This window comes from Ilyonectria robusta, assembly GCF_021365365.1.
Source record: "Ilyonectria robusta strain PMI_751 chromosome Unknown BGZ61scaffold_1, whole genome shotgun sequence".
NCBI lineage: Eukaryota > Fungi > Ascomycota > Sordariomycetes > Hypocreales > Nectriaceae > Ilyonectria > Ilyonectria robusta.
In genome coordinates, this window is record NW_025764435.1 from 2,840,384 (window position 1) to 2,865,323 (window position 24,940).

The 24,940-nt window shown below is 56.5% G+C and overlaps 8 protein-coding genes across 8 annotated transcripts; 6 read left to right on the top strand and 2 right to left on the bottom strand.

Moving 5' to 3' along the window:
* Window positions 1-459: 459 nt before the first annotated feature.
* On the top strand, window positions 460-2,874 carry BGZ61DRAFT_525746 (uncharacterized protein; the record flags this gene model as incomplete). The annotated part of the gene is made up of 6 exons (XM_046252819.1): window positions 460-618; window positions 675-1,073; window positions 1,139-1,394; window positions 1,446-1,640; window positions 1,690-1,887; window positions 1,940-2,874. 6 exons carry the CDS (start codon window positions 460-462, stop codon window positions 2,872-2,874), a joined length of 2,142 nt encoding a protein of 713 aa, XP_046112440.1.
* A 739-nt stretch (window positions 2,875-3,613) lies between these two features.
* Window positions 3,614-4,370, top strand: BGZ61DRAFT_582758 (cupin domain-containing protein; the record flags this gene model as incomplete). The annotated part of the gene is made up of 1 exon (XM_046256296.1): window positions 3,614-4,370. One exon carries the CDS (start codon window positions 3,614-3,616, stop codon window positions 4,163-4,165), a length of 552 nt encoding a protein of 183 aa, XP_046112441.1. The 3' UTR covers window positions 4,166-4,370.
* Window positions 4,371-5,134: 764 nt separating this feature from the next.
* Window positions 5,135-7,105, top strand: BGZ61DRAFT_525748 (FYVE zinc finger-domain-containing protein; the record flags this gene model as incomplete). Its single annotated transcript, XM_046252820.1, has 3 exons — window positions 5,135-6,033; window positions 6,095-6,491; window positions 6,545-7,105. The coding sequence occupies 3 exons, from the start codon at window positions 5,135-5,137 to the stop codon at window positions 7,103-7,105; spliced, it is 1,857 nt and encodes a 618-aa protein (XP_046112442.1).
* A 3,346-nt stretch (window positions 7,106-10,451) lies between these two features.
* Window positions 10,452-10,951, top strand: BGZ61DRAFT_19970 (uncharacterized protein). Its single transcript, XM_046237899.1, has one exon. The coding sequence runs from the start codon at window positions 10,611-10,613 to the stop codon at window positions 10,869-10,871; it is 261 nt and encodes an 86-aa protein (XP_046112443.1). The 5' UTR covers window positions 10,452-10,610; the 3' UTR covers window positions 10,872-10,951.
* BGZ61DRAFT_19999 (C2 domain-containing protein) lies at window positions 10,689-15,766 on the top strand. Its single transcript, XM_046237904.1, has 4 exons — window positions 10,689-11,222; window positions 11,280-11,589; window positions 11,640-14,311; window positions 14,370-15,766. The coding sequence occupies exons 1-4, from the start codon at window positions 11,031-11,033 to the stop codon at window positions 15,711-15,713; spliced, it is 4,518 nt and encodes a 1,505-aa protein (XP_046112444.1). The 5' UTR covers window positions 10,689-11,030; the 3' UTR covers window positions 15,714-15,766.
* A 912-nt stretch (window positions 15,767-16,678) lies between these two features.
* Window positions 16,679-17,587, top strand: BGZ61DRAFT_525750 (proteasome component PRE2 precursor; the record flags this gene model as incomplete). The annotated part of the gene is made up of 2 exons (XM_046252821.1): window positions 16,679-16,810; window positions 16,868-17,587. The coding sequence occupies 2 exons, from the start codon at window positions 16,679-16,681 to the stop codon at window positions 17,585-17,587; spliced, it is 852 nt and encodes a 283-aa protein (XP_046112445.1).
* Window positions 17,588-17,941: 354 nt separating this feature from the next.
* Window positions 17,942-19,690, bottom strand: BGZ61DRAFT_512205 (glycoprotease family-domain-containing protein; the record flags this gene model as incomplete). The annotated part of the gene is made up of 1 exon (XM_046252142.1): window positions 17,942-19,690. The coding sequence occupies exon 1, from the start codon at window positions 19,475-19,477 to the stop codon at window positions 17,942-17,944; it is 1,536 nt and encodes a 511-aa protein (XP_046112446.1). The 5' UTR covers window positions 19,478-19,690.
* Window positions 19,691-19,697: 7 nt separating this feature from the next.
* Window positions 19,698-23,328, bottom strand: BGZ61DRAFT_438751 (uncharacterized protein). Its single transcript, XM_046244282.1, has one exon. The coding sequence runs from the start codon at window positions 22,885-22,887 to the stop codon at window positions 19,831-19,833; it is 3,057 nt and encodes a 1,018-aa protein (XP_046112447.1). The 5' UTR covers window positions 22,888-23,328; the 3' UTR covers window positions 19,698-19,830.
* Window positions 23,329-24,940: the final 1,612 nt, after the last annotated feature.

Here is a 24,940-nt window from a genome sequence, read left to right on the forward strand (position 1 = left end):
AACATCACCGCGCCGCCGGGACGTGGAGGAACCTATCAAGCAAGCCGGATGCGATCTCGACGGGTCTGTGATGCCTGCGTAAACCCCTCTGACTTGCACAGCCGCGAGTTCAGGCGACAGTCTTTCCTTGCTACAGCTTCCGGCGCCCGCTTTTGGCGAAGCCTCGGCTGTCATTCGACCTCTGTATGGCCTGAGCCTCGACTCCGGGTCCCGGCCGCTCGCATGGAGGTGGCCAGGCTTCTGGTTGAGCTAGCCTGGTCGGTCGTGTGGTAATAAAGAAGGCTCAATCCTGTAATTGAAACGTTCCGACGATCTGCCTCTACTCTCTCTACTCCCTCTTCTTATTCCCGGCCTCCTCTCTTTCCTCGCCCTTGTGCTGCTTCGCTTCTATCGGCCTTGTACTTGACAACACAGAAACTCGACACCACAGGAACTCGACATCATTGGAATATTCGAGCCATGGCGACGCTCAATGGACACCATGACACCGCGGCCAGCGCGCCCAGGAACCCACTGGTGCATGACCACCCGCATCCCTTGAAGGTTGCCATCATCGGTGCCGGTATTGGCGGTCTCAGCGCCGCCATTGGCCTTCGACGCGAGGGCCATGACATTACTGTATGTCCAGGTCGATTTCTCCCTCGTATTTGAGGTCTCCTCTGACGCATAATCAGCTATATGAGCAATCTCGGCTGGCCAGCGAAGTCGGCGCGGCTGTCCACATGGCCCCCAACGCCAACGGCCTCCTTCGACGATGGGGTCTCGTCCCCGAGAACTTCGGCGCAAACCTCATGTGTCACTACAAAGAGCTCCAGCACAACGGCGCCACCATCAAGGAAATGGACCTCGCCGGCCCTAACCAGCTGTGGCAGCACCCCTGGCAGCTCGTTCACCGGGTTGGCCTACATGAGGCTCTGAAGAAGGCTGCCACCGAAACCGAGAGGCCTGGCAAGCCCGCTGTCCTCAACACAGCTAGCAAGGTCGAGGAAGTTGACCCAGCCAAGGGAACCATCACCTTGGCCGATGGTACCGTTGTGGAGGCCGACGTCATCTTGGGCGCCGACGGCATCTATGTAAGCATCGCCCGTTTCTTTCGTGTGAGTCGATGGTTGAGGGCTTGTGCTGATTTAGTGTCCAGTCTCGGAGTCGCAAGTTCGTTACTGGCGTCGAGTCGAAGCTCTTCGGTTCCGGCAAGGCCGCCTTCCGCTTTCTGATCCCCAAGAGCGTCGCTCTGGAGGACCCTGAAACCCGACCCCTCGTCGCTCTCGACAATTGCCTATCCATGTGGTATGGAGACGATAGACGGGTTGTTATCTACCCTTGCAACCACAACGAGATGCTCAACTTTGTCTGCATTCACCCCGATACCGAGTCGCACGCCACTGCTACCGATGGTTAGAATGGCCCTCCCGAGGAATCGAAACGAAGGCTGACATGATGTACAGAATGGAACAAGACTGGTTCGCTTGAGCAAATCCTCAAGGTCTACAATGACTTTGAGCCAGCCCTTCTAAAGCTCATCCAGAAGGTGGCACCCGAGGAGCTCAAGGTCTGGCAACTGTTGGATATGGAGAACCTGCCCACCTGGGTAAACAACAAGCTCGCTCTTTTGGGAGATTCAGCCCACCCTTTCACACCTCGTAAGCGCCCTCCTCGTCCATTGTACTCACAAGCTAACCGGAGATGCAGACCAGGGACAGGGCGCCGGTCAGGCTATGGAGGATGCCGCTGCTTTGTCGGTTGTGCTGCCCAAGGGTACTGCGCCCGAGGACGTGCCTGAGCGGCTCAAGTTGTACGAGAAGATCAGATACGAGAGAGCTCATAAGATCCAGGACTATTCTCGCCAGGCAGGCAAGGACTGGATCGATGGCAAGCCCCAGATTGACAGTAAGTGCTCCGCATGTTCAACTCGAGACCAGCCTGCTAACATGACGACCAGTGATGAGCTATACCAATTACAACTTCGGCCACGACGAGTATGATCACGCAGGGGACGTCTTCAAGAGGTGGCTGTGGGAGCAAAAGCAGGACCTTTACTGGAGAATGCCCATCTCGTTCGGACCTTTCCCTGGTCCTCGCCAAGACCACCTTGGCCGCCGTCAGCCCGGCGCCGCCCAGCGAACCTTTAGAACCGCGTCAGTCAAGTTCAAGACGTCGCGGACATACCTCGAGACGCTTTTCCCCACAAAGCAGTTCAAATTCAAATCTCCCTCGACCATCTGCGAGGCAAGCTTCTCTGCGACAACCCTCGACAAGATGTCTTGGCTCGGCGGCCAGGGATATAACCACTTTGGCCTGTATATCCACGGCGTGCAATACACCAAGAAGGACGGGTCAACGATTGATGGCACATTCCTCCCTATTCTGATGGAGAGCTTATGTGATCCTATCGTCTCAGGCCGTGAGGAGTTGGCTATGCCTAAGCTCTTCTGCGATATTGAGGTCCACCCCCGATCGAACTCATTCCGCATGAAGGCCTCGTGGAGAGGCGCTACTTTCGCCGAGATGACGCTCAAGGACCTGACGGACGATGCACCCGAGAGCGAGGGGGGCATCATTGGTGGCGAGGCCGACTATGGCATCCTGGCATACCGATACATTCCGGCAGTTGGAGAGCCAGGGAAGGCGGACTGCGAGTATGCCACGGTGGTGTCACACGCTGAGGAGTCCAAAGATGTACCATCCAAGGTGAACAGGGTGCAACGATCCAAGAACGCTTCGGTCAAGCTGGATGCCCAGGACTGGGAGTCGCTTCCGACTCTACACCATGTTGCGGCGGGCCTGGCACAGATCCCCATCTACTCAGTGGTTAGTGCCAAGGTGGTAGAAGGTAACGGCGTCCCCAATGTGGCGGCATGCAAGCGGATTGAGTAGGTGATGGAGGGTCACGGTATATCTTCAGTTGAAAAACAATGTCAGAACAGCATCTCCTTTACTTCAGCCTTGTCTCTGAGTATTTCTAGAGTGAATATTAAAACATGTCAGAATGGCGTATCCTTGTCCACCAACTCGTACGGTTTTGATTTCAATCAAGAAATCTTCCTAGAAACTTCACCCCACACTACACGTTGAATACTCTTTATACATTAAGAAGTAATGCCAAAATATTATGTCCTTGACTTGAGACTTGACGCCGCAGGCTCGCATGTGAGGCCATGTTAATATTCCGTATCAACCCCTCATCCCAACTCAGCCCGGCGGAGTTTTGAGGCTCGGGAACCAGACTCGGCATATTATCCCTCAGATGCCTCAACGTCCGTCATTTCGCCGCTTACACATATTCTATTGGTAATGCTCGTACAGCTCCGATTGGTAATAGCCATGACGGTCATTTAGAGGTCTCTCGGCTCCACACCCCACTTGCCGGGCGGGCATCTAACCACCACGATGAGCCGTACCGAGCCAATACTCCGTGGAACTTTGTGGGGTATGGAGTTGGAAGAAGAGGCCCTGATGGGGGAGGAGTTCCGAATGTGGGCTCTAGGAGGGATTCCCCAAAGAGTCAAAGGTCCCCGCATTCCCCTGGCGGCGAGTTGAAGGTTATCCCGTCTTGACAACATCTTACATCTCTCGTCTCATCATCAAACCAATTCAACTCCCAGCTCGTACCAACATGTCTGCCCAAGAACTCACCCCCCCAAAGCGGTTCATCACCGAGAACAATGCAGAGGGCAAGGCCGTTTTCAGCACCCAAATCCCTGAGCAGCTGCCGGCCAGGGTCATTGAATGCGGAGACAAGTTCTTCCTCGGCTACACCACAAACGAGCGACCCGTTGACATCAACGGCAACAAGGACGTCGACACATACAGCGAATACTTGACCAACGAGCCGGGCATCGTTATCCCCGGCGGGACCGTGCTACGCTTTGTCGATATCCGCCCCGGCGGCGTGTCCCCGATGCACCGGACGGTGAGCCTCGATTACGGCGTCGTGGTGGAGGGTCAGGTCATCATCCGGCTCGACTCGGGCGAGAGCCGGCTGATGCAGCGCGGAGACGTGACGATCCAGCGCGGAACGATGCACGAGTGGGAAAACGCGAGCAAGACGGAATGGGCGAGGATGATGTATGTGCTCCAGGACAGCAAGCCGTTGATTGCTGGAGGCAAGCCGTTGGGTGAGGAATACGGCGTAGGTATGGGAGAGGTGCGTCCTTCGGGCAACTAAGAATGAGCTGGGTGCTGGGGGCCACCATATTAGGCGTTGCTGGGGATGACCAAGCGGGCCGCAGTAGACAGACACACTCGGGAGTCGAAACATGCTCAAGTTAGACGCCGGAAATTGGAAATGCAAATAGAGGCTTTCCTGTGCCAGACCATAATTAATAGCGTCAACTCGCAAATGAGGCTGAACCTGTTGTAATGAGGTCCAGGTCACTTAATCGTCTTTACCTTACCCAGTCCGTCCGACGAACCTGTCACGCGCCCGGTTGATTAGCGACGCGACGGTTAGCGTGTGGGTGCCTTGTTAGGCGGTTACAGGCTCGCCACAACAGGGAGGGTCTCTGGTGTGGCTCTGTGGCCCTGTGGCCCTGTGGCTCTGCAGCATACGTCCCCAGGCGCTGCCGGCAGTCAACCAACAGCGCCTTTATTAGCCTCCGGCCATCGCCGTCGCCGTCGCCTCAGCGCATGCAAGGGCTGATCGCGTGTGTCGACTTCCCCTCAGGCAGACCCCGTCTTTTACATTTCTTACCCACGGCGATCCGACGTGCCCTCCATCTCCTGTCTCTTGCAACATCGTCAGACCTTGGCTCGCGGTGTGCTCCCGTGCTCCTGCGCCCTTGCTGCATCTCCCAGGTACGTATGCCACCTGCAGTGTCGCATCTTGGTCCGTCACCGCACCGTCCATGCCGCCCTGCCTACTACCTTATGCATGATTGGGCTCGGCCAACCACTTGCTGATCGCACATCAGGCGCCCCGAGGCAAACCACCATCCCCCAATATTGCCACTCGCAGTCTCAGACCGCCATCGAATCTCGAGAATCCGTATCGAATCCATATCGAACCTCGTAGAATTTTATTCCCACCGACCAGCCCGCACAGCCATACTTGATACTTATGCTACCGTGAGAGAACGGGCCATCAGTTCCCGACACGACCTCTCTGTCATTGCTGGCCGCGTCCTGATGCACCATCATGGCCAGCCCTCCGGGTGCTTCAAGCCCTCTACATTTTGGTGATTCGAGGGCGTACGAATCTCTGCTCGACAGTTCTTCTGAGTCTTCAGATTCCTTCGCCGACAGCGACCCAAACCATAACCCCGAGCCGTGCCCTTGGCGAACGACCCAGTTCCACGACCAGGAATGCTCTCTCTTCTTCGACTGCCCATCTCACCTCGTCGAGCGCAGCCTATCAGTTACCGGCTCGATTCACACGCAGCCTGCACATGACGATGGTGCAATAGCAGATCCCGACCCGGCTAGCGACGATAGTAGCCCGAACGGCCAAAGTGCCGCCGTGCTCTCGGAATCGACGCCGGGAGAAGACGATATCTACAGCCCCCAACAATCCCCCAACCTAGAAGAAATCCATAGTAGAGCTCTTACGGCAGAAATCATTGACCCGGATAGCCCCACCCAAGACATCGCTGGTTTGGCAGATAACACTGATCTCATGAACGCGCTGCCCGCACTGCCGATTACACCGACTGAGGACGAGCCGGCAAGCAGCTCACGCTCGAGAGTTGATGCCCGATCCGAGCAACTAGACCTACATCCTGGACAGACGGAAAGCCATTCCAGACCGAGGAGTGAACAGGAGAGGGGGTTGCCAGACCTACCAGGCTTGCCAGACTTACCCCAACCTCGGAGAGAGAGGACTCCCGTATCCCGCGAAAGGATGGACGCCCCTCTACCATCCCCCCGTGGGGTACAAAGTGAAGCTCTACCACCGCTCCCACCCCCGCCGCAAGGTGAGGTTGAAGGAAGCACAACCTCGGAGTGGTCTGTCCCAAGATGGCAGCCCGATGCTGAGGTGACCTATTGTCCTATTTGCCGTGCGCAGTTTAGTTTCTTCGTGCGCAAACATCACTGCAGGTTCGTTGACACCCACCTCTTGCCCATGATGCTCCCATCTCAGATGTCTAACGTGTTGCAGGAAATGTGGAAGAGTTGTCTGCAACTCGTGTTCGCCGCACAGGATCATCATTCCGCATCAGTACATCGTCCGACCTCCAGGTTCAGATGTCGGCATACCGCAGTCTCTATTACTCGATGGCCTAGGGGCGGGATACTTCGATATCAACAGTATAGCGGGTGGTGAGCGGGTGAGGTTATGCAATCCATGCGTTCCAGACCCCAACACAGCGCCACCGCAAAGCCCAGGCACTCCAGCGACCATGTCACCACGATCTTCACACCAAAGATCCAGGAGCAGTGCTACGGGCCAATATGGCACTTTGCCCGCGTCAAACCGGCATGGGACAATCTTCGTCCCAGGAACTAGCACCGACCAGTATCAATACCTTGCTTCTAGGTCAAGGAGCATCACTGTGGTAAGTTGCTTGGTATGGGCTGGACGGGTTCGCAATGCTGACAACTTTCTCAGGGCACTCAGGGGTCGAGTTCAACACACGGGTCTTCCTCTCGCCGCACGAGAAGCGGGACGCATCAAACCCCCATCGAGCGGCTACTGTCGGGCGGTTCATCCTCATCATACCCCAACCGATACAGCCGGCACGGGGAAGCAGCATCGTCCTCACAGCAACGAGCTCTCCCGCCGACTCCCCAAATTGCAGAGGAGGATGAGTGCCCAATCTGCCACCGTGAGCTCCCATCTCAGAGCCTACCCAACTCTGAGGCTCTTCGAGAATCCCACATCACCATGTGTATCCAGACACATAGCACCTACGGGACACCCCGCAGCGGAGATGAAGCAGCTGCCCCTCCAGCCGCACCACGACGGACGGGCATGTACACGTATCCGGCAACCGAGAAGGACTGCATTGATGATGCGGAGTGCACCATTTGTCTCGAGGAATTTACAGTCGGGATTCCCATGGCACGACTAGAGTGCCTATGTCGATTTCATCGGTCTTGCATTTCGGCGTGGTTCGTCAACCACCCTGGGCGATGCCCGGTTCATCAGCATGACGGGTTTGGTTATTAAGCAAGCGTTGATCAAGAGAGCTGGTTTGGTTTGGTTCGTTGCATATGGGACGGAGTATGGACTGGTTGGTTTTTGCGAGCGTATTAGTATGTTTTTTGCTGCATTTAGACGCGAGTGACCGTTCGGCCACTCATAGCTTACCCTCATTTTTCATCATGGGCGAAGGGATGCGAAGAGCAGGGATATGAGGTGGAAGAGACGAATTGATGAGCCGTTAGATACTCATAACAATAGCGAATTATGCTCTACTCAATCGTTTGCTCGCTGCATTGCAATCTTGCTTCCATACTGAGATGTTCTTTGTGGTATGTCGTACCAAACCCCCTTGCTGGAGGTTGGACCGGGTAGTCTGCATAGGACGAGCCTTGCAGCAAGAGGAGTTCGCAACGACGTCATCGTGATCGACGCTGCAAGTCAGATTCCAGGATAAGCCACCAGGGTCCACCAAGACGTGTGGTGGTTGGGGTAAGGTAGGATCGCTTCGTGTTCCCGACACAAGAGAAGAAAGAAGGGTTCATCAATTCAACGACCAACAATGGACATGGGGGTTTTTGACAAGCGGTAGATGGCGCAGAACTAGGTTCGAGGGGTTGGCCAGGACTCGGCCGGCTTGCGAGGTGCAGGTGGTGTGTCCCGTTGCAGCGACGCACGTCGAACGACCGCTAGGGAACGGAGGCGGCGGCAGGGATCACCAGCCAGCCGAGAACTAAGAATGCAGCTGGGACAGGAAGTTGATTGATACAGGGCCGCTGGTTGGTGGTTAGAGGACGGCGCGTGCGACAAACGGACACCACGGAGTTGCGCTCGCCAATCTGCAGACGGACTGATCGGTGACTCCGGTTGCAAATGGCAGATGTCCGGGACGAGCGACAGTGTGGTGGCGTTGCAACCTGCAGGCTGGCGTCGGTCGGCATGGTGAACTGAACGAGACCAGCAGCAAGGGGCTGGGGAACGGAGAATGCGATGGTGGTTCCAGCAAGCTGCGGCTTTGGGCTATGAGGGCGAACTGTTCCAGCTGAAGCGACGGGCTGGAGGGTTACGTGGATTGCGTGGTCCCGAAGCTAAAAAACTAGTAGCTGCGTTTTTTGTTCCTAGCGAACTGCATGTTTTCGTTAGTGGTATCCGTTTGAGGAGCTTGGGAGGAGCTTGGGAGGAGCTTGTTTCTCTCTTGATGGATCGCTTGTTGGCCTGTGTGGACAGATTATCTTGCCTGTGCTTTAAGCCCAATCGGGCACTCAAATTCCGTGTGTCTGAAGCTGCAGCAGGTCTATGTTAGAGCTCATATCCAAGTAGATATAAGAGCATCGTCATAGAAAAATAGACTGAAGTTATACATCGATATGGCAAAGAGTGCGGTGTCAATTTAGGAGCTGGAGGTACTATGTAGACCAATGGCAACGATGACACAGACAGGATATTTTGCCAGCACAGGCTGAGAATTGGGATAGCTCTCAATGGGTTGATCATGATAGGTGACGCCATCTAGTCGAGACCTAACTTAGGCCCATTCATCGGTAGACCCATTGGGACAATAACTTAGCCAAGGTCGGTTATGTATGCGCAGGGGAATGTGATAGATATGGGTTGGACAAGAGGGGCCCTCGCTTCTCGATAAATGGAAGAAAGGAAGCAGGGAAAAAAGAAAGGAAATCAAAGGAAGACGGTCAAGTGATTTCCCGAAATTTTGGGTGACGGCAAAAGTGGCTCCACGCAAGTAGGATGGTGCACTTGGCTGTGCAAGGGGCAAATCACCAAAGGATATTGCAATGGAGGGCGAGGCACAGTGGTTCAGGCCAAGAGAGAGATGGGGATGGAATGGAGGAGATTTGGATCCCCGCGGTGGCAGGGTGGAGCGCGAGGCACTGGCACAGTGCGCCGAGTGATGGATGCACTTTACGGGCAAACCTCAAAGGTGGATGTGCTACGGAGTCGCAGATTTAGCACCTCGCTCTGCTATTGTCCAAGGAATCCCGGATTGTCTGAGAAAATATTGGTACGCGGGAAAGACGGTGGGAGGACAAACTGAAAGCCGAAGGGAGCGAGAGAGAGAAACACGCGTCAATCAAACCCCCGCGTCGAGCGAGATTACGATGGACTCACCACATTCACCAGATTTACACTCTCACTTGCACAGCCTCACACGAATTGACTGACCGGGCGAGTACACACGACACTACCCGTGCAAGCCAACGCACGCCCCTCTTTAGGCGCCTGGAGCTGGACGACCGAGCTCTTCCCAGTTCATCCCCCGGTTCATCCCCCGGTTGCGAGGAGCTGCCAAGGGAGGGTCCGTCCATAGCAGCACCTGATTGAGGGGCCCGTAGAGGCGCTGCGGGCAAAAAGACAAACGTCATATTGTCATGAAAGCAAGCTCATGGCAGCATGCGGTGTCCCCCAAACGTGGTGGCCGGATTGCCAGCCCCCATGTCGCACATTCGGTACGGTACGGTACGGTACTGTACTGTTCTGTAACTTAGTATACTGTTCCTGTACTGAGCGTCCAAGCCCGCAATTGCGATGATGGAGAGGAACACTTGCAGTTCCCATGTCCCAGATCCCGATTGCCCCCCATCGTCGTGCGCCAACGAAGCTCCATGGCAGATTGAGGTCGAAACCCACCGGTCGCCCACCCAACGAAGTGGAAAACCCTGTGAATCACAGACCCAAAACCTACCTCAGGCAACTCAATCCCGCGCAGGTGAGAGCGCCAGAGAAGGCAAAAAAAAAGTGTGCTGAGCTCGAAAAAAAACAGGAACTACATGTGCTTTCGGACAGGGTTAATTCCAGGGCCACCCCCCTCTACTAGCACGCGCCGCGGCGCCGGCCTCCACCCGCTGGAGTGATCACTGATGGAGCTGATGGAGCTGATGGAGTGACGCAGCCGCAGCGACCCGACACCCTGGAGCCCCACTCAGTGGCCGGAGGGCCGTACCCCGGCTGAGCTGGACAGCTGCTGGGGTCCTGCCTGGATCGGGAGGCCATGATGGCGCTGCCTCGCACGTCGCAAGGACAAGTCCACCACAAGTTCCAGCTCCCAACAACCGCTCTGCCCGACCGCCGCAACCACGGCGAGTGGAGATATTCGTTACACGGAAACCTGTACGGACACGTACCGGATACTGGACGGGCGCTTGTCGTTCATCTTCTGGCTTTTTGTCCTTCGCCTTCCGCTCCTTTCGTGTTGTGATTCAATTCTCCCTCCCTTCGTCACTGATATTCCCTGGGCGGCCTCGCGTCTCACACGGGCTTCTTTTTCTCAACCCGCGTCCTCCTCCTTCTTCTGCCTATCTCGAACCACCACCCGCTGCGTCAAAGCACTAGAACCACTAGGCCTCTCTGCACGGAGTTACGGATCCCAATAGTCACCTCTATCCTGCCGCTTTCCCCCCTCTCGGCCCGTCCGCTGCCCATCCTCCACTCTCCATCGCTTGGTGGCTTGCCCGAAAACAGCCACACCACCACCCACAGTCCTGACCTACCTATCCGGCCGAGGTACTCATACTGTATGGTACCTCACTTTCCAGTCCAAGCCAGGCCAGCCAGACCACCTAACCTAGGTAGCTTGCCTTTCGCCAGCATACGCCAGCATACGCCAGGATTACCTCCGCCTCCCTGCAACCAAACGCACGCCGCCGGTTCTGACCTCGCATCCTTTTGTTTCTTTCTCCCGGCCTCTCTCTCGTTTTCCCTGCTTTTAGTTCCCCTTCCCCCATCCTGGATAGTGTCGTCACTGTTCTGGCTGGAGTCGACTCCTGCCCCAGCGTAGGCATCTGGACCTCCCACTGACCCCTCGAGCCACCACTCGCCAACCTTCCCCACGACTCTCAACCTCTGGATGCCTCACGACGGTTGGCCAAGCTCCAATTGTGCCAATTGATCCGGCGACGAATCTTGCGACGCCGACCCAAGCGTCGACCCCGGCGACATGTCGACCGCAAAGGAAGCCAGTGAGCTCAAGCAGCAAGGAGTTCTCGAAGCTGCCGCCGACCCCCAAAGCTCAGTCACTGCCGACGACGCCCAGAAGGCGATAGTCGAGGCGTCCAAGAACGCCGGTGTCGCGGCCTTCACCTTCGACCCCGATGCCACTCCCGAACAGAAGCGAGCCCAGGCCAGAGCTGTATGCTACCCGTTCTACTTGCGCCCCAAGCTTTCGCTAACTCGTCTTGTACAACAGGCCATCCCACGCGAGCTCCAGAACAGTCGACGACCCAAGGGCGCGGCCATTATCACCGATGTTGATGATGGCACCGGCCCTGTCGAGGACCTACCCGAACCGAGCAAGGACGGTGTACTAGACGTTGCCCGTGATGAAGACGGAAAGCCCCTCGCTGATGGCGAGGACCCTGCCTCTGGAGAGCCTCCCTACTCGCGCACAGGATGGGCTCCCAGGCTCGGGTGGCCCACGGACGAGATGCTAGAGCAGGAGAGCTTGCTCGACCATGCGACCTGGGTCGAAGGCCAGCTCCCAGATCACCTCTACGGTGGTAAGTTTCGAGTCTGGGTCGAATTGCAAACATATGGCTAACAGACTTAGACTGGTACCACAACACCGGCATCATCATCTTCGCCTGTATCTCGTCCTGGGTCGTGGCCGTCTTTGGTGGCGGCCTCGCTTGGGTATTTCTCGTCATGGCCATCTGCTCAACCTACTACCGGACTTCCTTGCGCCGAGTACGACGCAACTTCCGCGACGATATTGCTCGTGAGATGTCCCTCAAGAAGCTCGAGAACGACAACGAGTCGCTAGAATGGATCAACTCGTTCATGGTCAAGTTCTGGCCCATCTACCAACCCGTCCTCGCCCAGACCATCATCAACTCAGTCGATCAGGTCCTTAGCTCTGCCACCCCGGCCTTCCTCGATAGCCTGAAGCTCAAGACCTTCACCCTGGGCACCAAGCCCCCGCGCATGGAGCACGTCAAGACTTATCCCAAAACCGAGGATGATATTGTCATGATGGACTGGAAGTTCAGCTTCACCCCGACTGACACCGCCGACATGACTGCCCGACAGGTCAAGAACAAAATTAACCCCAAGATTGTCCTCGAAATCCGCATCGGCAAGGCCATGATTAGCAAGGGCCTCGATGTCATTGTCGAAGATATGGCCTTCTCCGGCATTATGCGCCTCAAGATCAAGCTGCAGATTCCCTTCCCGCATATCGACCGCGTTGAGATGTGCTTCCTTGAGCGACCCACGATTGATTACGTCTGCAAGCCCCTCGGTGGTGATAACTTTGGCTTCGATATCAACTTCATCCCCGGTCTCGAGACCTTCATTTTGGAGCAAATCCACGGCAACTTGGCACCCATGATGTATGCACCCAATGTCTTCCCCATTGAGGTGGCCAAGATGCTGGCTGGATCTCCCGTTGACCAGGCGGTTGGTGTCCTCGCTGTGACTCTTCACGGTGCCCAGGGCCTCAAGAACAGCGACAACTTTGGCGGAACTGTCGATCCGTATGCCTCGCTGAGCCTTAACAGGCGCCAGGAACTCGCCCGGACCAAGACTATCCACGACAACGCCAACCCCAGATGGAACGAGACACATTACATCATCATTACCTCTTTCAACGACTCCCTGGATATGCAAGTGTTCGATCACAATGACTTCCGCAAGTCCAAGGAGCTCGGTGTCGCTTCTTTCCAGCTCGAGAGCATTGAGGATCTGAACGTGTACGAGAACGAGCGCATCGAGGTCATTGCCGACGGCAAGGCTCGCGGCGTCATCTCTTGTGATTTGCGCTTCTTCCCTGTTCTCGCGGCTACAACCAACGAGGATGGAAAGGAGGAGCCCGCCCCCGAGTCCAACCAGGGTATTCTTCGGTTCACTGTAGAGCAGGCCAAGGATCTGGACGGCACCAAGAGTCTCGTCGGTCAGCTTAACCCCTATGCCGTCATGTTCCTCAATGGCAAGGAGATCCACCAGACCAAGAAACTCAAGCGCACCAACAACCCTATCTGGGACAACGGCTCCAAGGAAATTCTCATCACTGATCGCAAGAAGGCCAAGCTCGGTCTCACGGTCAAGGACGAGCGAGACCTCACTGGTGATCAAGTCCTTGGCAAGTACCAAATCAAGCTCGATGAGATGTTGGAGTGCATGGCGCAAGGAAAGGAATGGTACAACCTGGCTGGCGCTCACACCGGCCGTGTCAAGATGATGGCACAGTGGAAGCCGGTAGCCATTTCCGGCATTGCCAGCACTGGCGGCTATGTCACTCCCATCGGTGTCATGCGCTTCCATTTCAAGAAGGCTACTGATTTGCGCAATTTCGAGGCGTTCGGAAAATCCGATCCCTATACCCGTGTTTTGCTCTCCGGTATTGAGAAGGCTCGAACAGTCACCTTCCGAAACGATCTCAACCCTGAATGGGACGAGGTCCTCTATGTGCCCATCCATTCCGCTCGTGACAGACTTACGTTGGAGGTGATGGACACCGAAAAGGTCGGCAAGGACAGGAGTTTGGGATCTGTTGAGGCATTTGCCGGCGACTACGTGGTGCAGGACGAAAACGGCGAGTACTTGGCCAACGACGTAAAGAAGCTCCGAGAGGATGGCCTACGTATTCACGGCAAGGGCATTGCCAAGGGAGTCCTGACCTACAACGTTTCTTTTTACCCCTGCCTCAATGTCGCAGACCCTGAGGAAGAAGAAGAGGAGGAGAAGGAGAAGGAGAAGCAGGAGGAAGAGGCGGCCGCCAAGAACGACACGTCTTCCTCGTCTTCCTCCTCCTCAGACGAGGAGGCTGCCAAACCGGAGCCGAGATCGTTGGATGCTGGCAAGTTCAACGCCAACCTGGACAAGACCAAGGATCTTGAACCTCTCACGCCTACAACCACCGGACGACTGTCGACGACCGAGCGACCTTCAACTGACGGACGCAAGGGCCCTCCCAAGATCCGCCTCTCACCCGAGGAGCTCCTCAAATACGAGACTGGTCTGCTCATTTTCAGGCTTATGGAAGCCGAGATGCCAGAGAGCGGGACTCTGCTAGAGGTGTTCGTGGACGACATGGCCTATCCCTCCTATGTCTCTTCAACCGCTCGCACCAAGTCCCACAAGTTTGAGGAGATTGGAGACTGCCTTATTCGTGAACTGGATGTCTCACGCCTCACCCTGAAGTGTCGAAAGAAGGGCGATGACGGCGATGACATCTTGGCTCAATTGACTGGCAACACTCTGGAGACGTTGAAACAGTGCCTGGTAAGACCCCCCTCGCAAGCAGCTGATATACGTGCCAAACAGCTAACCCAATATCTAGAACAACCCGACGACGCTGAAGCTCAAGGGTGAGGACGGCCGGCCTGCCAGCGTCAAGGTGAGCTTGAAGTACATCCCAGTCAAGATGCAGCTCGACCCCAGCGAGAGCATGAACAATATGGGTCAGCTTCGAGTGGACATTCTTGACGCCGCCGACCTGCCCGCTGCCGACCGCAACGGCAAGAGTGACCCATACTGCAAGTTTGAGCTCAACGGCCAGGAGATCCATAAGACCAAGGTCCAGAAGAAGACGCTCAACCCCACGTGGAACGAGTTCTTCGAAGTCCCCGTTCCCTCAAGGACTGGAGCAAACTTCAAGGTCACCGTGTACGACTACGACTTTGCCGATAAGCCTGACCTGCTGGGAGAGGCGGATATCAACTTGGAATCGCTGGATCCTTTCAGGCCCTCGGAGACCAAGTACATCCTAGATGGAAAGTCGGGAAGCGTTAGAATCCGACTTCTCTTCCGACCCGACTACGTCACCCGAACTCGGCAGGGCACCTCCACCTTTGGCGGAACGTTCAGCTCTGCGCCAGGACGCATCGTCACCGGCGTGGCTGGTGCTCCCCTCAAGGGCGGTGTGGCAGTTGCCGGAGTCGTGGGTCACGGTGTTGGAAAGGGTGCGTCGTTTGTTCGCCGTGGCTTGTTCCGTAAGAAGGATACGAACGATATTCTCGAGGAGGAATCAGAGGTTGTGGAACCTCCTGCGCCAGTGCCTGTGCCAGTGCCAGCGCCAGCGCCAGTAGCTAACGGCGGCCTCCGACGAACACCCATCATCACGACGGAGGACATGGATTTCCCCCTTGGTCGCCCATCAACCAGCAACGGCCACAATGGCCACACTCGGTCTAAGAGCATCGGGCAGTCGTCGGTCCACAGCACCCTGCCCGGGGGCGCACCAGGTGGTACAGCCCACTTTACGGTGGTTAGTGCGACGGGATTCCCCCCGGCGTCTGATCTGTACATCATCATCACACAAATCTCCCCCAAGGAGAAGTCGGTTGGAAAGACGAAACACTACAAGTCAGGAACCGGGCAGTGGGGATTCGACGAAACGTTCAAGTTCCACTGCTCTCCAGACGCGCAATTCAAGGTGGAGGCCAAGGGTGAACACTTGTTTGGCAGCGATGATGAACTCGGCGAGCACGTCTACTTTGTTGACGAGTCCGGTGACGGCTCAGCCAAGAACCTCGCCGTGGGCAGTGGAACTGTGACGATCAAGAGCAACTTCCAGCCTGCGGAGCCGACCCTGACCCCTGACAGCCCCAAGGCGCACCTCCGCAGGAGCTTCCTCAGCAAGCGGGAGGGACGATCCAGCAGGGAGACGACACCAAACCCCTAAGCTATTCTGTTCGAGGACCGGGTGTTTGTACGGGGCAGATTTCACTCTTCGAGTTTCTTGTTGTTTCTTGTTATTTCTCGGCTGGGGGTAAGAGATGTTTCCCTGGTCATACATGATCGATTCTCACGACATTGTTGCGAGCTGTATAGGTTTTATTGCACAGAATTCCATTGGGGACTAGGGACCGGGTAAAAGGGAAGGATGGGAAAGGAGACGGGGGCGAGATTGCGGACGAAGGGCTGGGGGAGAAGTTGAATTTAATGAGATTGATAGCCTTTTGGACTTTGGGGCCGGTTTCCTTGATGGCGCTCTGGAGGAAGAGTACACCCGTGCCTAATGAGGGGATGAGACGGGAGCACTCTAGGGCTGGAATGGGGTAGACAACGAAATGAATTGAGAATTTTACTACAAGTTTATTATCGTAAATGGTGCATTGAGTATTGTTGGTAAGGAGAAGCTGATGTGATGAAATCGATGGTGACGAGTCTCTAAGTAGGAGGAGGACATGCTAAAGTGGAGTGGTATATTTAGGCCTAAGGTATCAGGCACCAACCTCAGGCATCCAGCACGCCCAGCGTCGCCAGCTGGCAGGAGCCTGTGTGGTAGGTAGGTACCTTCCGCAGGCGCTGGAGCGTGCGAGGCAAGCTCCGTGACGCGCGAGACGGGAGCTGCCTGAGCCTGAGCCGCAGAGCTTCCACCTCCACAATCCATCTCCAACCAACATCAACCCTCCAACTACGACGACATCTCCGCGCCCGCCGAATCCACCACCACCAAACAAGGGCCCGCGCTCTTCGTCTTCAGCATTGCATCGTCACTGCTCGCTCTGCATTCTTCCGAATCTCCACCTCCAATCCATCCCGCTCCCGCATCCGTCAACGGCGTCACCCTCGTCATCGGCGAAAAGACTCCGACGACATCCCACCAACTCCAGGACGCTCAACCTCTCCCTCACATAGCCCAAGATGGATACCCTCGTGGCAAGATACAGCCGGCCTGCGTCGTACGAGCAGAACGACGCCTTTGAGGAGCACGATGAGCTGTCGAGCCCCATGGCCAACCTCTCCGTCAAGTTTGCCATGCCCCCGGTTGCCCAGGTTTGTCGTCGTTGATCCCACAGCTGGGTCCCTGCATCACTGACGGATTCGTTCCAGCCCTCATCATGGCTCCGCGCCGCCACCGATGATCGATCCAACCCCGACTGCCCCATCAAGATCGCTCACGGAACCACCACCCTCGCCTTCCGCTTCCAGGGCGGCATCATCGTCGCCACCGACTCCCGAGCTACCGCCGGCAACTGGATTGCCTCGCAGACTGTCAAGAAGGTCATCGAGATCAACAGCGTCCTCCTGGGCACCATGGCCGGTGGCGCTGCCGACTGCCAGTACTGGCTCGCCTGGCTCGGCATGCAGTGCCGCCTACACGAGCTCCGACACAAGCGCCGCATCAGCGTCGCCGCCGCCAGCAAGATCCTCGCCAACCTCGTCTACAGCTACAAGGGCATGGGCCTGAGCATGGGCACCATGTGCGCCGGTGTCACCAAGGAGGAGGGACCGGCCCTCTACTACGTCGACAGCGACGGCACCCGTCTCGCCGGCAACCTCTTCTGTGTTGGTTCCGGTCAGACCTTTGCCTACGGTGTCCTCGATGCCGAGTACAAGTACGAACTGACTACTGAGGAGGCCCTGGAGCTCGGTAAGCGAAGTATCTTGGCTGCCACCCACCGAGATGCCTACTCTGGTGGATTCATCAACCTCTACCACGTCAAGGAGGAAGGCTGGGTCAAGCACGGCTTCAACGACACCAACCCTATCTTCTGGAAGACCAAGCTTGAGAAGGGCGAGTTCACCAACGTGACAAGCTCGCTGGATTAGACGCAGTGCATCAAGAGAAGCGCAGGACCGGAATCTGGCGAGTCATTGTCTGTGGCAGGCAAGGTCAAGGGAAGGGCTGATAGAGAGTGGTTTCTTGTACCGGTCATCGTACCTGGCCGGGTTTAGTGGCCCAGAAACTCAAGACGGGCTGTGTAATTTGTACAACAAAGGCTTTCTTGAAATCAAGCGATCTGGATCCCATACTCAACGTGAAGTCATAAGCCCATCCATCTGGGTACGTAAATAATCTACAGTAATGTACAAACAAGCATGGCGCTTTTTGACAAGTCTGTTGGTACATGTTACAGAGCTGGGTATCGTCATGTCACATCTCTTCATTTTCCTTTCCATCATTCACTCACGCACGACTCTCTTCACCCACCCATCCACGCCGAGTATTCCCTCTCCATGCTCGGGGTCCATCGGCCACCTGCCGATACTCGTGATGGACAACTCTGACTCGTAGCCCGCCTGGAACATCTCCATGCCCGTCCACGCAATCATGGCGGCGTTGTCCGTACACAGTTCCACGGGCGGCGCCACAATGTCCATGTCACCGAACCCTCGCACGGCCAGCGTGCGGCGCAGCACATGCATCAGGAACTTGTTGCTCGCCACGCCGCCGGCCACGACGAGTGTGCGGGCGCTCTGCAGCTCGGGGCGGTCCTCGAGGGCGACACAGAGACGGCCGGCCAGGTGCGTAAAGGCGGCCATCATGGTGTGCTGGGCGAGGGCGCGGCGCTCGGGGATGTCCATCGAGGAGGACGAGGCGGTGGCGATGTTGTGGACGTCGGTGTAGATGCTGCTGAAGGAAAAGGCGAGCTTGCGGGACTGGCGGAAGGGGAGGGGGATGGTCCAAGGGTAGCCTGTTTGAGGGGGTGTCATTTCGGCGGCACGGGAGGCCGGAGGCGTGAAGACGGTGTCGTAAGCGGCGGTCACGGAGGGGGAGGGGGGAGACCCGGAGCTGACGCCGGAGCCGGAGCCGGACTCGGAGGTTGCGGCGGAGTCCGGAGGAGGAAAGGCAAAGGCCTCGAGCAGCCGGCCGTACATGACGTGGTCACTTGCCTCGAAGACGTCGGGCGGGAGGATATCGCGGGCCGTCTGGTCAAGCAGGTTTCCAATGGCGATGTCGCCTGTCGTGGCAATGAGCGAGTGGTCGGTGAGGCCGGCCGAGTGGATGAGCTGTGTGTGGCCGCCCGAGACGAGGAGGGAGAGGAAGGGGAAGTGTGGTCCTGTCCGGTGGCCTCTGCTGTCTTTCGAGTTGATGTCCTTCGAGTCCGTCTCCGTCTCCGTCTCCGTCTCAGCCTCCATCTCAGCCTCCATCTCAGCCTCTCCCATGCTCATCCCCAGCGCCCTCACCAACCTCGGCGTCAACGCATGCGCCTGCATATGGTGCACGCCCACCAACGGCACTCCCCACGCAACAGCCAGGCCCTTTGCCATATCCAGCCCGATGCCCAAGTTCGAGCGCATCCCCGGTCCTCGCGTCACCGCGACAAAGTCCGGCACCTGCTTGCGCACACCGTCCTCGGTGAAGCAAACTGCCACGCGTGCGCTGCCCCCGCCGTCGCCGCCGTGTCCATCCGTTGCCTCGGCCGCATCCGGGAGGGCGGCCAGCGCACGGCGAACAAGCGGCGCCAGCGCCTCGCTGTGGCTCCGGACTGCGACAAGGGGGTGGATTCCACGGAAGGCGCGGTTGTCGGACGAGATGCGCTCGTTGAAGAGGAGGTCCGTCGACTGCGGCGAGTGGCGGAGGACGGCGACGCCTGTGTCGTCGCAGGACGTCTCGATGGCGAGGGTGACGAGGGACCGGCTACGGCTGCGGAGCGGGAGGCTACCGCAACGGAGGAAGAGGGGCCGTCGAGAGAGGCATCGGTGGAGGAGGCGCATGGACGGCGGGTTCGGTAACAGGAGTCGGCGTGGGGGCAGTGGTGATCGGATGCGGTTGGTGTTTTGGTCGTCGGCTCACAATCCTGGGGAATTTTCCGGCCGCAGATGACGGCTCGGGACGGCCCCACAAGCCGGCGGCCAAACGGAGGTTCGCTTCGTCTATTCCGACATGTTCACGGTAATCAGATATGAGAGGAAGAAAGCAAAGTCAGTCAGACAGTTTTGAAAGAATTCTTCGTAGATTCAATCTATCTGTCGAAATACCATAATCCTGCTCTTTTGCGAGCTAAAATGCCCAAATGCCCATGTGCCTAAACGCCCAAGCCAATGCATGCAATTCCACCTCCTCCATCTCATGATGATTGTTCTACCCAGTTCACCCACTGGCATTGACATCCTCCCGTGCCACCGTCAAACCCTCCATACTTTTCATCCCCACGGGATCGCTTGTTGATCCACGTGCCACCGACTCCAATGTTGTTGGCCAACAACTTAGGATTCTCCACGTCCAGCTGTTGACGGTCGTTGATCGGCCACGCCCAAACAAACTTTTCCGTGGGGTCTCCACCGTGCGTGTCCGTAGTCACCGTCACCGGGTATGGCATCGTGCCTGGTCGGATCAGATCTGTCCCGTTGATGCTGCTCTGCCCGTTAGACGAGAGCAGCGTTGATGAGTTGGCGTCGAGTGTCTGGGTCCAGATCTGAACAAGAACTCGCGTCTGGCTCCACGTCGTCAGAAAGTCGGCCTCGCTTTCGCGGCAGCCTCCATCCTTGTCCAGGGGAACGTCGGTGTCGCCAGTATCGTTAAGGACCGTCACCGATTTCAGGTAGATGGTCCGCTTGAAATACGTGTAGAACCCGTAGTGCTCCGTGGGGAGCCCGCGGTCATAGAGCCTCACCGGCTGCTGGACAGGCGTCGGAAGCAGAACGGCGGCTTTGGGAGTGCCATCTGTGTTAAGATCCGGGGATGGCAGGACATCGGGAATGCTAATGTTGACGTCCGACGTGGCTCTCTTGCTCAGCTCCTCGGAATCGACACTATCGAGAGAGTCCAGCAGGCTAATGTAGAATGGGGTCGGTTCGCCCCCTTTCTCATCCGACTGGATGTCGTCAGTAGTGTTTCCCAAGAAGAACATCTCCTGGTAGTCCGGCGCGTCAGGACTAGGGTTGAACTTGAGGGCTCGCTCCCGAATCACACTGCTCGCGTGCGAAGCGCCTCCAATACTTCTCCGAGGAATAGGCGTTGGGGCATCCCCGTTGGAGACATTCCAGCTGTTTCTCGTACCGTTATCCCATTGGATCTGCATGATGACCGTTGGCTGGTCTGCATTGTATGGAGAGCCCGAGTCGTGTTGCTCTTTGGGCAGGTAACAGCTCCACATGGTCGAGGGCTCGGTACAGCCATCCTTAGCGACAGTATTGTCCGGGCCGACGACTGTCAAAACTCCGGTGGGCATGGGCGGGAAGTCGGTCAAGTTCACCCAGATCGATGGGATCTCTTCGGAGTGATGCGGGCGTGTCAAAACGACAGCCAGCGTGACCGTAAGAATGATGATACAGAGGATGATGCCCAGGACAATCATCCAGACTCGTCTTCGCTGTCGTCCTTCTCGGCCGGTTCGGCCAAAGCAACCACTTTTGGGGATACACCCTCTGCCCCTCCAGAAGCCACCAGCCTTCCTGGCAATCACTTCTTCTTTCTCGTGGCGGCGTCGCTGCCGTTCACTTCTCGTCATTTGGCCTGAGGTCTCTTCCGAATGCTCCTGCGGCACAAAGGTTCCCAATTGACGGGTGGGAAGAGCAGGCTGCGAGAGTGGCGTGTTTCCGTGGGGTCCTGGAGAGAGGGGGATCTCGGTCATTTGAGTAGCACCCTGCGATGTCATAGTCGCCGAAAGGCCGGGTGAAGCTGGGCCAGGAGATGGCGGGAACTGAGCGTTGAGAGGGTGGTTGGGAGGGAACACAGCCCTGTATCTCACCTGGACGGTACCGTCTTGCTTTTGAGGGGGGGAGTATGGAGGCGGCTGCTCAACATGGACCTCCTCTGTGATAATAATCCGCGGCTTCTCCGTAACGGGAAATGTTTCGACAGGAGCCGGAGAAGAGGCCGCAGTCGAGGGGCCAGATTCCGCGGCCGAGGTAGTTTCGGGCCGTGGGGATGGCGTCCGGCGTGGTGTAGGTGCTCTGACGATAGGTGTTTGAAACGAGGCGGGTGCCAACGTCGGGGTAAGGTATTGGCTGAATTGATTGCTTTGAGCCGTTTTGGGTTCGGAACCATTCCACCACTCGCCTTGGCCGTCCCTTGGTGACTCCATCTTTCTCCGTGAGGCAAAGCTGAGTCTTTTATCCATGAAGGGGGTGACTACATGATCCCACCACCCATGAGATTTGGATCCGGCGCTATCGGGAGTAAACGCAGGTGTTTTTCCCTTGACCTGCTTCTGGGGGCTCGGGGTACCGTCCTCTTCAAAGAGGGTGCAGGGGGTACCAGATTCACTCTCCTCTGCACCGTTTTCTCCAGCTTCAAGACTAATGAGTCTTTGATGGGGTGTCTTCCTGAAATTGGCTGGTACAGCTGGAACCGGCGGGACGGCATCGGAGCGCGCAGGTCCAGCAATGATAGATGGGGCGCGAGAGTAGATGCTGGATGTGTAGCGTGCAGGGCTAAACGAGGAAGCTGTGTCGGGGGTGGGGGTGTCTGGTGACCACACGGATTGTTGTTGTTGTTGTGTCGAGGCTCCAGTTGGTTGAAAGGGCGCCGAGGAAGGAGGGTTGGGGAAGGCGTTCAGTCTTTGTTGGAGATCATGAGGTGTGTGTAGAGTCGTAGCTGTCTGGGGTGACATGTCTCGATCGCTCATCTCGCGGTCACTCATCCCATCAGATGGAAGAGAGATTCCAATGACAATAGGCCGGTCCTCGGGCGACAGTTCATGATCGGGACTCAGAGCTGGCTGCTGAGGCGAGGCCGTAGCTGGGCTGTGGATCTTATTTTTCTTCAGCCAGCCCCAGTTTCCCACCGAGGCCGATGAAGGTTCTCCTTCAAGAGCCTTCAAGGCAGCAGCGTCCACGAACTTGACGGGTCGGCCGTCTGGGGTGCGTAAAAGCCGGGTTTGACGCCGAAATGCCGTCATGTCGGTGATCAGTTTGATTCCGGCCCTGGCATTTTGGGCCTTTTGCCGATGTTTCGACTTGACCCGCTTCATTTTGATAACAGATGCTCGTGAGACTCGCGGTCCCGCGGGCTTTGTCGTTCGTGTAGCAGCCATGGGGGGAGGAGGGGCGCCGATCAAGACCTGCTCACCGGCATCGATGGGAGTGATGGGTTCATCATCTTCCCAGTCCTCCCAGTCCTCGTGGGCCGGTGCTCGGGAAGCAGTGTAGGGAGGGGGACGAGGAGAAGCGGAAGTGTCCATGTTTTGTAGTGTTGAAGGTGTAATTAGTCGTGGTCGATGAGGAAGAATCGAGCAAATATATGGAAGCGACAACGCCGATGTTCAGTCATGAAAAGTTGGATGTCGTGATGTGGCTCGTGTGTGTCATGTGGACCGTTCTGTGGAGTTGATGATATCGAGATGGTAGTGAATCGAAGGAATGACGACGAGAGCAATCTGATTACGAGTGGCGATTGGGAATGGCTGAGAAAGCGAAGGACAAAGAGTGAGGAGTTTGAAGACTGCGAGTTGTAAGAAAGAGACGATTGCTTGGAATGACAAAGAAAAGAACCCCAAAAACGTCAGTGAGAGGATGAAGAAAAAGTGACAAGCACGTTGAAAAGTCACGAGCGAAGAAGAGAAAGGCAGATGAATGGGGGGAATAATGCGGCCTATGACTGATTGTTCTCGCGAGAACAATCAGGCGGCCGATGGCAAGTCAATAGAGAATGGGGAGGGAAGCCAACACCAGAGGCCCGCCACGGCCCAACAGGACCGAGCGCGGATCGTCATGATTGGACTTGAATTATGGGCTGCCAAAATTGCTAAATAAAGCCTGCTGGGAAATCCAGGCCAAGGACCACAACTCATAGGCCGCTTGGGCTGGGGAGGATCGAGTTGGCGCATCAAAGGTATGGAATAGCCGCCCGGAGAGGGTGTTGCAGCGTTACGATTGGTGAGAGCTATGCGCCGAGCTAAGGCACGCGTGTGATTGGGTGCTTGTCGCGGCCGTGGGATTGGCGACTGCGTCTGCACCATGCGACGGCAATACGACACAGGGACCGGGGAGACGGGCGAAAAGAGGACCTCAAATGGAGGTGCGCACGGTGGATTCATTGGTCGTCGTTGTCGTCAATCACTGAATCGGATGGTGGAGGGTCGACTAGCGCATCTCAACCCGCAGGTTGACGCGGCGGTGGCTCTGCGACGGCCACTTGGCCGCCTCACAGCAACGCTCATCAGCCGACCGTGCCACAGATCCACCCCTTGCAGTATGTGCGGCGACGTTTTGGGTGACGCAATGAGCTGATGGGTCGTCGGTGACTCTACTGAACTGTCGGCAGAGTGAGGTTGATGGAGAGGATGAGTGGCTGAGGGACGAGCCGAGAAATGATCCACTGCGCGTTATCACATGACTGGAAGCAACGGGCCTGACAAGCCACAAGCCACAAGCCACAGAACTTCAAACGGGACCGACGCAGGGGGTTCTGAGGAAGAGGAGGATCTGAGTCTGAAACCGAGGCCACCAACAATCCGGGAACCAACTCGAGACGGATTCCTAAACCAGATGGCGCGGGGCCATCTCACCTCCGGATTCTGGGTTTGTTGGATGGGGGAGTTTGCATATGTCCCGGTACTGGTTCTCCGCCTCGTTCTCCGGCTGGTTTGTCGTTCGGATGACCCCGCCAATCCAATAACTGATGTGCCTCGGTCAGGCTTGGACTTGGTAAATGGCAAGTGGTCCTCTGCAACTGCAGCCTGTCATTGGCTGGCTCCCATAGGCAAGGATAAAAGAGGCGGCTTGCCAAGACTTGGAGAGGGGTTCATCTTGGTTGGATAGGTCGCAGTGATATATGTTGTCATTTCGCTAAGTAAGGTGGATGGGTGGTCGCCCATAAGAAAGCAAACCAAAATGGGGGTATAGAATGAGAGAAGTAAAAGAATCACATATGAGGCATACCACCCGTAATCTCGTACACCGCCATCCCCAATTTCCATTTTCTTTCAGTTGCCTATTTGGTAGAGGGCGAGAATGGGAGGGGCGGATAATGACATGCAAGCAACCGCTTATTGGAGATTATTTCAAACTTAGTTCCAGTAACCGGCCCCAGAGGAGTGGGTTCGACGAGACTGGGCTTGGCGTCGGTGATGCAATCGGGGACTTGGTACGTGCTATGCAGTGCATTGTATTACAACAGGCAGGTACATATGCGGGCTCCCGTAATTGGAATATGCAGAGACAATAAAAGGAAGAATGCGGAAGTGCTAATGTCGGGCCATGATGAGAGCCTGGAAAATAGCCTGGACATTGTTC